Consider the following 13,523-nt stretch of genomic DNA (forward strand, 5'->3'; position numbering starts at 1 on the left):
AGGGAGGTTTCCATGGTTGATGTGGAGCTGAGCCCTTGGGAATTATTTGTTTGTAAATGGTATTTGAAGCAGGAGAAATGTGTGAAGTCAGTCTGGGTAGAGTCCCATCTTTAGAAAGCAAACAAACGAGCAGGGACATCAGTTAAATTTGAACTGCAGGCTAAAAAAAACCAAATAATTTTTAGTATGCTCCATGTAATGTTTAGGACATAATTGCCCTAAAAACTGGTTATTGTTTGAGATTCAAACTAAACTGGGCACCATGTACTACATCTGACAACTGTAACAGAGGTTGCAAACAGAAACACCCATGGGGACCAGGAAGGGGCCATTTCACTCGGTAAGGTGCTGTGTGAGACATAGTGGAGGGTGTGCAGGCTGGGCAACTGGGGCACCCATGTCCGTCCAGGGGGGCAGCTGCCACCCAGCTCCAGCTGACTGGGTTTGCAGAGATGGCCTCTAGACTGCCTAATATTCTATTGTTTCAAAGTAAAATATAAATATATATATAATTCCAATTTTTAAAGGGGACAATCGATGGAAAGAAATGACACTGTGAGGCACAAAGGAGGACTGTCGGCTCCATAAGGCACATGGGCCACTGGTTTGCAACCTCCGGTCTCATCTCTGCAGAGTGGGTGGGGCAGGTGTTTCACCGGCAGATTACGGGGGCTTTGTAGTGTCAGGGTGAATACTACTTGCGTATGGGGAAGGGATGACAGCAGGGGGGTGATTCCCTCCTGCAAAAGGTAAGAGATAAAAGCGACTCCTCTGGCCGCGACTCCCTGGTCTCGCCCTCAGTGCCTGAACGGGCCCCACCGGTCACTCTCCCCATCGCTGGGCAGTGGCCAAAGCCCACAGGGCTGCACCGATGGATGCTGATGCTACCCGCTCTCACGGGGCCAGAGGAAGGTGAGCTCACCCCACCAGGCTTTCAGGTCACAGGGCAGCAGCGATTGGGGTTTTTGAAAGCTCTCATCAGAAAATTGTGGGCGGAAACTTCCCGGGGTTTGCTCTGAGCTTCTTGAGGCTTGTCAGCTTCAGATGCCAAGTGAGTGGGTGTCTCTTTGAGAAGCAGAAAGAGAGCAAGACAGAGATAACGAAACAGAGGTGTTTCCCTTGGCTCTGGAAACTCTATAAAGAGAGGGCCAGCTCCCTTCTCTTGAGCAGTCAGAAACAAGAGTCCCGTCCTTGACACCCGGGCCTCCGCAGGATTGAGAAGGAGGAGAACCCTTGGCCGGGGGCTGGCCCGAGTCACTGGCTGCCATGCAGCAGTCCCTGAATTACCCATACCCCCCAATCTTCTGGGTGGACAGCAGTGCCAGCTCTCCCTGGGCCTCTCCACGGTCGGTCTTCCCCTGTCCATCCTCTGCGCCAGGAAGGCCTGGGCAAGGGAGGCCACCACCACCGCCACCACCACCACCACCACCAACACTACCGCCACGGCCACCACCGCCACTGCCTCCACTACCACTGCCACCTCTGAAGAAGAGGAGGGACCACAGCACAGGCCTGTGTCTCCTTGTGATGTTTTTCATGGTTCTGGTGGCCCTGGTTGGACTGGGGCTGGGGATGTTTCAGCTCTTCCACCTGCAGAAGGAGCTGGCGGAACTCAGAGAGGTAAGCTGCCCAGTGGATGGCTGTGTCCTGGCCGCACGGGCTTAAGACAGTCCTGCTAGAGTGGAGGGTGGATGGCCACAGTGGTCCATACGGACCACAGGCTTGCTTGAACAGCACTTTGCAGTCCTTTTTTTCCCATCTTAGAAATGAGTCAATCTAGCTTTCCTATTCTGTATGCAAAGAAATGGAGGCTCAGATGAATGAAAGTTTTTTGTGTCTTGGGATGGATCAGGGCCAGAATAGGACTGGCAGCTACACTTCTCCCTTTCTCAGTTGGAAGTGAATTTGTGCAAGTGGGCAAGCTAAATTTTCTTGAAAATACTTACAAATATTGGAACTATTCCAAATCACAAAACTGAGGCATGGCTGGAGAGTTTCTAAGTTAGGAGAGGTTCTATTGTGTTTAGATTCCCTCCCCAGTGCTTCGTTTGCTTGACCATCCTGCCTCCTTTGCTTAAAGAACTTCGTATTCATTATACACCTTTTCTCTTTCTCTTTTGCCAGTCCACCAGCCAAAGGCAAACAGCCTCATCTTTGGAGAAGCAAATAGGTGAGTCCTTAAAGGCACGTACATTGAGTTTCTAAAGCTAGTCCTCAGTGCTGAACCATGTTGATGGCATGCCTTGAATTCCATCTCATTCTTGGGCAACTGTACACTACTAGAGGAATCCTAACCAATTCTGAACCACTGTTCATTTGGGGTGTTTGAGCTGCCCTAAAATAGAAAGTGAATTTAACTGCTCAAAGATCAGTGTAGTGGAGTCTTGCACACAATTCAAAATAATTCCTACTTGACTTTGGAAAGAGAAACACACATGTACAACCCTGGGCCTTTGCCCCCCGAGCAGCTGGCTCCAGGCTTGTCCCTTTCCTCAGGCCTCTTGGTTCCCAGGCACAGGGCAGTGGCTATAACACCTCGAGAGGTGTGGGCAGAGACAACTGTTGCTGGAAGAGATCTTCCTCACCTCTTTAAACTCTCTAAGAGACTACTTAAGAGCCAAGCCTTATTAATTTTTTTCATAGGATGTATTTAAGCTTTAAAAATGTGAGCAACCAACCATCCACATTAGGATGGTTCTTTTGCAGCCACTGAAAAGCTTGAGGGAAGACTTTAGCCATTATTCAAGGGGCAGACCGCTTCCCTCACAGAGGCAATTGTGAGCTAACTTCAGTAACAAAGGGAGATTCTTTGTTTGAGATCCAGCACAGGAAAAAGATGAAAGTGTTCAACATTGACCTCCTGAAGTTTCAGGACATAGTTTAAGAAACTGTGGACAGATAGGCTTAGAATACTCCAGCTCATTAAACTAAGAGTCATTGAACTTCAGATTGGGTAAGAGTTGGAAAAAAGCTTAAAGAACATCTGGTCCAGTCATCTCTTTTTACAGAAGAGAAACAAAATGCCAGACAGAATAGGTGATGTGTCCAAGGCCACTGCTGTGGAAATGGGGCTAGAAGGAACATGGGATCCCAGTGCCTTGTCACCTACAGGGCTTCCAGTACGTGCTCTGGTTCCTCATGAAATAGAGGAAGTCCTATTTCTCTAAGATGGTCGTGGAATGAGAAATAAAGATGGCAGGCAAGATGCCTCTGTGAAGACAATAGGTAAATCTTATCCTTAGACATTGGGAAGAAAACAGAAAATAACATTGGCCATCCAGTAAGGGGAGCCTGTTCCAATTTCTCAGGATGTGCCTAAAGCAGGTGACTCAAGTCACCCTATTGCCCTAGGATGTAAGCTCTTAGCAGACACCATCCTTAGGATCCTCCAGTTTCTAGTTCTGAGTCTGAAATTCCCGATGTGCCCAAGCAGATCAGAAATACTTGTTAGAACAATAAAACCTCTGGAGGATTTCTAAAATAAGATAGCTTTGAAAAATAGTGGAATGTGGCTGGTAAAATGGGCACCTAGTTACTTAGCTTTCACCCACTCTCTGGAGCCATTTTAGTGATTTAAAGTCAAGGGAACAGATGAGTCAGGTCTGCCCATCCCACTAGTCCACGATCTTCCCTAGATCAACCCCAGTGGACCAGGAATGGTGAGTTATCACATGGAAAGCAAAACAACTTTACTATTAAGAGATGCAAATTTTAAAGAGGGATGCCCACTTCTATCCATCAAATTAGTAAAGATTAAAAAAAAAAAAAACACAAACCCAGATTGGTAATAAGTGTGAGAGAAAAGGGTCTGCTTAAACTTTAGTTGACAGTCAGTGAGCATGTAAATTGCTAGACCTTTTCTGAAGAGCAGCTGGGAAAAATATATCAAAGGATTGAAACTGTGCATTTACCTTGTAATCTTATCATCGAGACTTTATCTGAAGAAAATAAAGATGTGCTGGAAAATTTATACATAAGAATGTCCATCACTTCCTCGTAAGGCTATTTATAATAAATAATTCTGAAGAGAATTAAATGCCTCTTAATAGGAAATTAGTTAAATACATTATATTCAGATGAGAGCATAATATGTAGCAACTAAAAACTATATATTACAAGGACATTTAATGCCATAGAGATGGTGCATTCTATATTGTTAGGTAAAAAGAAAAGTTATAAAAAGTATGTTTAGTTTAATATTGAACCAATGCATATGCACACTTCTGTATTCTCAGTAAAGATCTAGAAGAATTTATGCCCCAACAGATTAACTATGATTTTCTCTGGGAGGTACTATTATTGATTATTTAAACTTTTTCATTTGCGTCCCTTTCACTTTTCATTCTTCCACAGTTAACTCATTACATCGCTTATTCATTCACAAATATTCTTGGAGTGCTTCCTGTGCGCCATGCTGGCTGTTGGGTGGTGGGTGATGACTGAAAACCAGAGACAAGGGGCCTGGCCTCAGGAAGCTCTTAGCATGCTAGAGGCGAGAAACAAAAGCAAACACTCAGAAAACGCAATTTCAAATTTCAAGTTGTACTAAGTGCGACCTAAGATACAGTGATCTGAAAAGTCCCCTCTGAGGGGGTATTGTTACTGCGGGTGTGTGTAGATGTGTGAGTGGGGTAAGAGGACGGAAAAAAGCATTCCAGCATTCCAGAGAACGGCATGTGCGAAGACCCTGGGGCAGGAAACAGTCATCACCAAAGGGTAGGATGTATTTCTAGTTGATTTATTCTAGTATGTGTCCGGCAGGTATTTTGATTGAGTACCTTCTACAAGAAGGACACTGTACAAGGCTCTGTGAGGGATACAGAGATATGCAGCATGTGGTTCTCTGTTCCATTTCCTGTCAGTTCCTGGCTGGGTGCCAGATCAGCTAGCTGCACAGACAGTTTGTGGTGTAGGACTGTAGAAGAGACTCAGTTTTGCCTTTCCTGTTCACTAACACCTCATCCATGGTGGGTGGTCTTGGGCGGCTGCAGAGGTAATGATTGCTCATGTAATAATTTCAGTTAATGGAGCATTCTCATGCCACATGTGAGTTTTACAGGCTAATCACAAGGAGCCTGATGTGGATGAATGCCTTTCTATGAATCTTTCTTGAACGTCTTAGCTGAATTCATTAGCTAAGTGGTAGGGCTATTCTGCTGAAATATCTAAAGTCAGAGGCAGAGTGTCTATTTTGAGAACTGTTGTCCATTTTAAATCTTTCAGTTTAATTTAGCAAACATTTACTGGTCACATGCCCTGTGTTAGTAACCGAGCTAATTACTCTGGTGGATTAAATATATAGGAAGGAATTTGCCATGTATTTGGTGGAATAAGGCTAGTTATGTAGTTACTACAACAAAAGAGGAGTCAGAACTGACAAGAGAGATGAAGACAGAGTGATTCTAGGTTTCAAAGGAGGGAAAACTCATATGTGATTAGAAAGGCTTTGGAGGGTTTCCCAGGGAAAGAGATGTTTTAGATGGCATATATAAGATACGTGTAAGGAATCTGATGCAGAGGTCTGTTTGGAAGGGCATTCCAGGCAGAAGGAACAGCATGGACAAAGGTACAGTGGCGGGGAAGCTGGGTATGTTCAGAGCTATTGTGTGGCTACATTCAGGGTGAGTGAGTAGATGAGATAAGGCTGGACAGATAGGCAGAGACCAGGTGGTGGGGGAACTTGTCCACAGTTAACATGTTCAGTGAGGAGCCATTCGAGATGTTTGAGACCTTAGGATAATTAATTTGGGGCAGATTGTAGAATGCCTCTGAGGAAGCCCCAGTGGCCAGGAGATGCATTAGGAGTCTTCTTCTGCCTTTGTCAGATTCCTAAGGGCAGAAGAGCTAGAGTGGACCAGGCCCTGGATTTGGAGTCAGGAGACCTGAGTGTGGGTCTCACTCTGAGGCTGAGTAGCCAGGTCTTCCTGGACAAGTCATTTTGCCATCTGTAGGATGGGACAATAATCTCTACCTCAATGGCTTGTGGCAAGCTTCCAATGCAGTAACTGACATGACAGGTCTTTATAAGCCAACCTTTATGCTGTTTTATTGGAACATTGTGATCTATGCGTATGTCTGTCTTAATGGGGTTCCTTTTCTACCTCTGTTTCTGAAACGCAGGCTGCTGTGAGTCCTACACTTCAGACTTGTGTGACTAGCATATGTTAGACTGTTGTCATTTATGCTTTTAAAAGAGCCTCTTTTATTTAAATGCCCTGTTTAGAGCCCCACAAAAAGAATAGTTTTTATCTCATTTTTACATGTATCTTTCATCTCTCTATGATACAGGTCAGCCCCATCCACCCTCTGAGAAAAGAGAGCTGAGGAAAGTGGCCCATTTAACAGGTCGGTATCTGGAAGGTGGGCTTGGGAAAGCCTTTGGCAGAAAGTGGAAGAGCTGCTTGGTTTCCTTTACTGTGCTCTGGGGGAGTCGTTACTTTCCACTGACAGGATTTGAAGCGCAAGAGGAGTCCCATCTTTCTGGTCACGTCGACCACACACACATTGAGCCCCTACTCTGGGCAAGGCCCTGTTCTAAACTAGAGACATGATCCCTGCCCAGAAGGACCTCACTCTTTCTAGTCATTCTAAGGACCCTTAGGGAATTTGGGGCACAGGTCCAAGAGGTGAGAGCTGGGAAGGTGGGGAACGATGAATATTTTTAGTCAGCGTTTCCCTGGTTTTCTGGAAAAGCTTCACTCTGCTTTGTCCAGGAGCAGAAATAGGAGAAGGGAGGTGCAGTCCTGGTACTACTGGTTGTGTAGTGGAGTGAAGTGATTCAATAGCAACATGAGACGAGTACTCACGGTGCAAAGTCCATAAATACCTGAAAGGTGGATAAGTCTCAGAAAGTGGTGTGCTGCTGTCCCTGAAATTATTTTGTCAGAGGCTGTAAAATGATCCAGTTTAGATCAACAGACATTTCTTGAGCTCATGCTGTATGCCAAGCCTCGGGGACATGGGAGATGAATAACACATGGCTCAAGGAGCTTAAAATTTAATAGGGAGAGACAGGTCCCTAAGCAATAATTTCAGCATTTTCTACTTAAGGGGTGCACACAATGCTGTGAGGACACAAAAGGAAGAGGATTTTAGCCCAAGCTGAAGAATTCTTAGTGTAGGCGAAGAGTTGAACCAGATGATCCCTAACTTTAGAACTTCAGAGTTCCTTGGATTTGGCTTTTCCTCTCATGAAAGGACCTCAAACCCTAGCAGTTTTGGGGGCTAATTCTGCATATCACAGAATCTTTGTTCCGGAAAGCTAAAATCATCTCAGTCATTTCTCACTGCCGTTGATCAGGGGTATATGCTCTGGTACCAGTTGTGTAGATGATAAAATTAAGGAGGTCAATTTGATAAAGGTGCTGAAGAAATTCAGTGATAAATCAATTCTGACCCATCACCCAGTTCTACGTGGGCTGTGTCATTTTGGGTTTTTTAAAAAAACAACATTTCCTAAGGGATGGTCCATTTTGCCTTGAAAGCTTGGTTTGTGGGACGCATGAGCATTCCTGGCTGTAAGCTCCTCTCTGACTTGATTTCAGGCAAGCCCAGCTCAAGGTCTATCCCTCTGGAATGGGAAGACACCTACGGAATTGCCCTGGTCTCTGGGGTGAAGTATAAGAAGGGCAGCCTTGTGATCAATGACACCGGGCTGTATTTCGTGTATTCCAAAGTGTACTTCCGGGGCCAGTCCTGCAACAACCAGCCCCTGAACCACAAGGTCTACATGAGGAACTCTAGGTATCCCCAGGACCTGGTGCTGATGGAGGGGAAGATGATGAATTACTGCACTACTGGCCAGATGTGGGCCCGCAGCAGCTACCTGGGGGCTGTGTTCAATCTCACCAGTGCTGACCATTTATATGTCAATGTATCTGAGCTCTCTCTGGTCAATTTTGAGGAGTCTAAGACATTTTTTGGCTTATATAAGCTCTAAGAAAAGCACTTTGGGAGTTTCTCCATTATGGTTCCCTGTTACAAGCACTGAGAATGTTATCTTGAATGAGGGTCTTCCTGAGTCCACTTGAGGTCAAGAAAGAAGACATCAACCAAGAGGATCTTGAGACCACAGGGTCCAGCAGGTCCAGGATTCCTCATCTCACCTGAGGTTCATGAGCCCGACAGGAGGAGGACTGTGACTGATGAGCGTGACACTCGGGGCTGCCATGTGAAGATGCAGAGGCAGGGAAAAGCAGCTACCAGCGAGTTCTTCACTCATCTCAAGTGGCCAAGAGCATTTTGGCACATTGAAAAGGACATCGTTTAACTCACCTTTTGGGGTGGGTCTGTTGTCTACCTCAGGGGAGGCTGTCTTTTACATATATGGATGCACGTGAGTGTATAAGGGATGGAAAAAGAGGACTAGGCTTGCGTGATAAGCTAAAGAGACTGAAAGGCCAGTGTCCCACTGGCAGCATCTTTACTTTTAAATGCATAGCCTGAGCCTCCACGTGATGCTAACGGAGAAGCAAGGGACTTAAGCCATTCCGTATACAGCATGTATATTTCTAGTGCAATGGTAGGGGTGTGTGTGTGTGTGTGTGTGCGCGCGCGTGTGCTATGTGACCAGAAGAGTTACATATGTAGAGAGAACATGCAGATTGTGAAGGACATGTGAGAAAAAATGAATTACACTTGGTGGTAGATTTTGAATGCTTTTTGGCAACCAACTCTAATAGTCCTCAAAGCTGTTTGAATGTTAGTTATTAATGCTGTTTTCCCATAATATAACCAATATTTATATATACTTTATGCATTTTTAATGAAAAGGATACATGTAACAAAAACTATATTTTAGAATACAGATAAACATTATGAGTGTCCTTTTAGGAAATCACTAAGATCTGGATTTTTTCCTTATTATTTCTTTCCTTTATGGCTTCCTCATTCATCATGAATTAAGCCCACTTTAAAAAGAATTTACTAGGGTAGGAAGAACTGCAAGGCAAATCTTTCCACCTTTGCCAGGCTCTCCTCCCCTCTAGATATCTTCTCCCCTCCTCCCCCATCTCCCATTATCCAGGGTTTCCATGACCAATATTATTGCCAGTGTTAAGCTCGCCCATAGCTTTGATGACCATTTGTCTTTTCCTGGGGGCAGAGACATGGCATAGTGGAAAGGGTGCAGACTTTGGACTGAAAAACCTGAACCTGAATCTTTGTTCCTCCACTTACTGACTGTGCAGTCACTGGACAGTCCACTGGACCTCTCTTGGACAAAAAAAAGGCTGATTATATAAAATATCTAACACATAGTAGAATGTCAAAACACGGTATCTGCCGTTATTAATAAGCCACTCTGCAGGGGCACTTCATTCTCCAGAAGAAGCCACTTATCTGAGGGGTAGATCTGAACACCTGGCTTCTTGCCCTCTTACCTTGGTCGCTCACAGTAAACTTTTCCTATTTTCTCCAAATACTCATTACCATGACCCCTCTCTAGACTTTGTCATCATTAAAAAACAACAGTATCTCCTTTAGAATTTGATTTCAGATATCTTATTTTCACAAGATCAGCTTCTATTCTTCCAACTCAATTGGTCCAACATTTTCTCTCCTAAAAATATGTGCTTTTATCCTCTTGTGACATCTAGTTAATAAATGCTATCGTTTCCTTATATATCCATCAGCTCCTTCTTTATCGTTACTCTTCTCTGCCCAGGTTAAACTCCGTGATCTGTCATGATAATCAGCACCTTGGAAAGACTCTGAACTCCAAAATACTCTGTTACTGTCACTGTTTTCCTCTTGCAAAAATCCCATTTTCTTTATACTTAGATGCTAGCATCCTAGCAGCTGAATGCTGCTGGAGAAAAATGACCCAAACTGATTGACTAGTTTCATTTTTATTTTTACCTACCATCTACTGAAGTCAGCCAGTCAATTATTTGTTGATCCCTGATTTATTTCTGTCTTTCGATTGACTTGAGTAGGTAATACATGCACATAGTACAACTTTTAAAAGGTATACAAAGATATAGGATGAAAATAAATCCTCTCCTCACTCCATCCTCAGGCTCTGTTGCTGCCCACAAGGAGGATCACTGTCTCCTGTAGCTTTTCAGAGATGATCTATACGTAAATATGACATCACTTTATGGCAGGGTTTCCCAACCTCGGCTCTATTGACATTCTGAGCTGGATAATTCTTTGTTGTGAGGGCTGTCCTGCCTGTGCACTGTGGTATGGTTGGCAGCATTCCTGCCCTCAACCCACTAACGCCAGTAGCGTTCCCCTGCCCCATGTATGATCATCAAAACTCTCTCCAAATATTGCCAAACAAACATCCCTGGGCTGGTGGTGGGGAGACAAAAATCACTGCTGGTTGAGAACCACTGATTTACATTAGTGATCAGAGATCTCAGATGGGCGTTCAACAAAGCCTAGCACTTTTCCTTCAGTTCCTTGTTAAGCATGTTTTTTTCACTGTTTGAGAATTACATCACATCTTTTCCTCTCGCAAACCAACCACATCCCCTCCTCCCACCATGGAACCTCACCTCTACCACCAAAACCCAAACCCACCTGCACCTGGATGATCCTTTTCTTCCATCTGACACAGTGGAGGAAGAGGACCATCTCTGTGTTTCTGCTCTAGAATCGTTTCCTCTTCCCTACTTTACCTGTTTCAAATTTTTCTTCTTTCTTCCGAATCTTCAGACTATCTCTGTCTATGAAATACTTTCCACCAGCATGTACGTATGTTCACTAAAAGGCAAACCAAATCAAACTAAACCAAAAAAACCTCAAACCTTTCTTCACCTTTCCTCTTCCTCCAGTAATGGCTGCATTTCTCATCTTCCCGGCAGAGACATAAGTCTGTAAAAGTTTTCCCCACACATGTGGGCTCCATTTTTTTTTTAAGCCAGGAACCTGGCTATATCATTTATCTGACCACTTAAAAATACCTGTTTTTTTTTTTTTCTGCTAGCATAAAAGTTCCAAAAGCAAGACCTTTACTGCCTTGTTTACCACTGTATCCACATCACCTAACCCAGTGCCTGGGACATATTAGGTGCTCAATAAACAGTTGTTTGACTAAGTAACTTTAATTATAAAGAGAAAGTCTTTCAGTGAGTATGTTATTCAGAGTAGTGACTCTATAGTCTGTTGCCTCGTGGATGTGTATGAGTGTTTATCCAGCTTTGACTAGATTATCTAATGGGAGTTGGAGGCTGCAGATGAGAAGAAAAAAAAAAAAAGTCATCCTACTTCGTACTATTAGAAAACAAGGAAGATCTATTTGGCCCTGGACATTACCAGGAGCTTGCAGGAGACTGTTAAGGGAAACTTCCGCATAGCTAGAGTTGAAACTGCCTTTTAGAAGATACTCAGTAAATATTTGTTGAATAAATTAATGAACAAAACCAAAGGTCCAGGTTGGAGTGTGTCACCTGCTCGCCTTAAAACTCTTCTGTTGATTCCTCTGCTTTATATGGTCATGTTTCTGACCAGGTGCCTCATGGAGAAAGTCAGAGAAGTATTCACCCTTGTTTTGGCTGATGGTCTGTATTCCCATCTGTCACAATGAAGTTCTCCTCATCTGTTTCTTCCTCATTTGACTCCAACCAACCAAGTACACCAGTTCTAATTGTCACAGGAAGTTTGCTGGACCATTTTGGGGGGGTCAATGGGGCCTTCTAGATAACAGTATTAGAGCAAGGAGGAAGTAGGAATGGTGCTGGGCATCCTGAGATGACCTGATGCCAAAAGCTCGTAGCGGTACCACTGAAACTTACCCATCTGAGTCTGAGCTCTGCCAGGAAGCCCTGGGGATTTTCTGAAGACAGGGTTGTAGCTTAGTACGCTTTAAGGACTGGTTTGAGGGAAGAGATATTAACAGTTCCTGAAGTTATTTTTCTTTACCTCAACAGGAACATAAAGAATGTCAAAACCACCCTAAAACTTTTGAATGTGCTTTTCAAAAATGGGAACAGTCATTGTCCCTTTATGAAATGCTAAACCCAAACTAGATCACTTAAAAAGAAAAGGTCGCTTCTGGATCAGTAGTTTGAGGTTTCCTTTCTTTTCAAACAACTGAAAACACACAAAACCATGTTTTTTTTTTTTTTCTTAGCCCCCCAGAGTGGTGACTTTGTATTCTCTGAAGTAGGTTTTGATTTACCGCAGCTTAACAGGAAAAGAGCTTTACTGGGACCATCATTGTGAGAATGACTAATTTGAAACAATAGATCACTGAAAGAGGTTGAATTGGAGAAAGAAGCCTGGCTCCTCAAAGCCAGACTATAAGATTTCCTTCTGGAGGTTAAGCCATAGACATTCCCCAATCCTTAGCTAAGAAAGTGAGCTGGCCACATGTTAAATTACATTTTCAAAGGAATTTGGTTAACTTCTGATGTTAGTAGAGATAAATTTTTGTTTCCTGTGTGTGTGTGTATATGTGTGTTTCTTTCCCAGGGTTTTGGATCATCCAGAGGCAGAATGAGGTGATCTTTGTAAAGGAGAATTAGAAACACATTCCTTAGGGTCTTCAGATTCAAAAGTGAACCTTATTCAGAAATAATGTAACTATTGATGGCAGCCAGAAGTCTTTGGGGTTCATCTAGAAACCAACCAGCCTTGGAAATAGACAGTTAAGTGGATATTTTGCCTCTTATAGTTCACCCAAAGGGTAGCAAACCACTGCCCCAGTGATGCTGGGAAATATTCCCTTTGCTGGGAGATATTTCATCACCATTGGTTGAAGATGGACCATTTTCTGGCTGATCCATCCTTGGAGAAAAGTGCAGTGTACATATCTCTCCTCTCCCACTTGGAGGCTCCTTCAGCTCTTTGGGGTCACCCTCACATTCTGTTGAAAGTCCAGTCTTCTCTCCAAGTTTTCCAAAAATTTCAGGAAGGACCCTGCTTCTCTGGGCAGTCTGCGTGATAGCAGGTTTGCTGGCTCTCGCCTGGGTTCTGGCAGTGGCTGTGCCCTAAGGTTCCCCCGTTGTGGAATACCTGTGTTTCCCTCAAGGCCCTACTACCACAAGTTGCTGGGTATAGACAGATTTTACTGATGGTTTGGGGGTAATGGATAGAGATTTACCTTACACACACAGCATAAGTTACACCTGAAGATGAGTGCTAGACAACACCATTATCCCTCAAGTTTGCCGCAACTATGTCTTTAAATGTGTCACCCCAAATCCTAGTATGTGACAGGAAACATAAACTCATTGATTCAAAGATTATTTAATGTCCACCATGTACCGGAAACTACCCTAGGTACTATGGGTACAATGAAAAATAAAATGTCTTGTGGAGTTATACTTCAGTGGAGAGATGGGAAATAGACAACAGCAAAGAAGCAAATAAAGATCTATTTAGTCAGATGGTAGGAAGTGCTAAGGAGGAAAATTTAAGCCAGGTAAGGCAAAAGTGAGTAATGAAGAAGGAGGGGATCCTTTGATAAGCAGTGAGGGAACATGACTTACAGCACATCAGTCAGAGACACTAAAATGCAAAGGCTTAAGACTAAAAGGCGTTTGGTATGTTTGGTATATGGTTGGAGTGGAGTG

At 43.8% G+C, this 13,523-nt stretch overlaps 1 protein-coding gene across 1 annotated transcript; it reads left to right on the top strand.

The window, feature by feature from the left end:
* The first annotated feature begins 663 nt into the window (after positions 1–663).
* FASLG (Fas ligand) lies at positions 664–11,267 on the top strand. The gene is made up of 4 exons (XM_010984531.3): positions 664–1,620; positions 2,125–2,170; positions 6,289–6,345; positions 7,545–11,267. The coding sequence occupies exons 1-4, from the start codon at positions 1,267–1,269 to the stop codon at positions 7,937–7,939; spliced, it is 852 nt and encodes a 283-aa protein (XP_010982833.1). The 5' UTR covers positions 664–1,266; the 3' UTR covers positions 7,940–11,267.
* Positions 11,268–13,523: the final 2,256 nt, after the last annotated feature.

Source organism: Camelus dromedarius, chromosome 23 (genome assembly GCF_036321535.1).
Source record: "Camelus dromedarius isolate mCamDro1 chromosome 23, mCamDro1.pat, whole genome shotgun sequence".
NCBI classification, from domain to species: domain Eukaryota; kingdom Metazoa; phylum Chordata; class Mammalia; order Artiodactyla; family Camelidae; genus Camelus; species Camelus dromedarius.

What these genes read in the sequence shown, in the direction of transcription:
- FASLG (XM_010984531.3), top strand. Translation starts at nt 1,267, where the DNA reads ATGCAGCAGTCCCTGAATTACCCATACCCCCCAATCTTCTGGGTGGAC. An exon ending in ATCTTTGGAGAAGCAAATAG is followed by an intron (nt 2,171 to 6,288) that starts GTGAGTCCTTAA and finishes TCTATGATACAG; the next exon opens with GTCAGCCCCATCCACCCTCT. An exon ending in GAAAGTGGCCCATTTAACAG is followed by an intron (nt 6,346 to 7,544) that starts GTCGGTATCTGG and finishes ACTTGATTTCAG; the next exon opens with GCAAGCCCAGCTCAAGGTCT.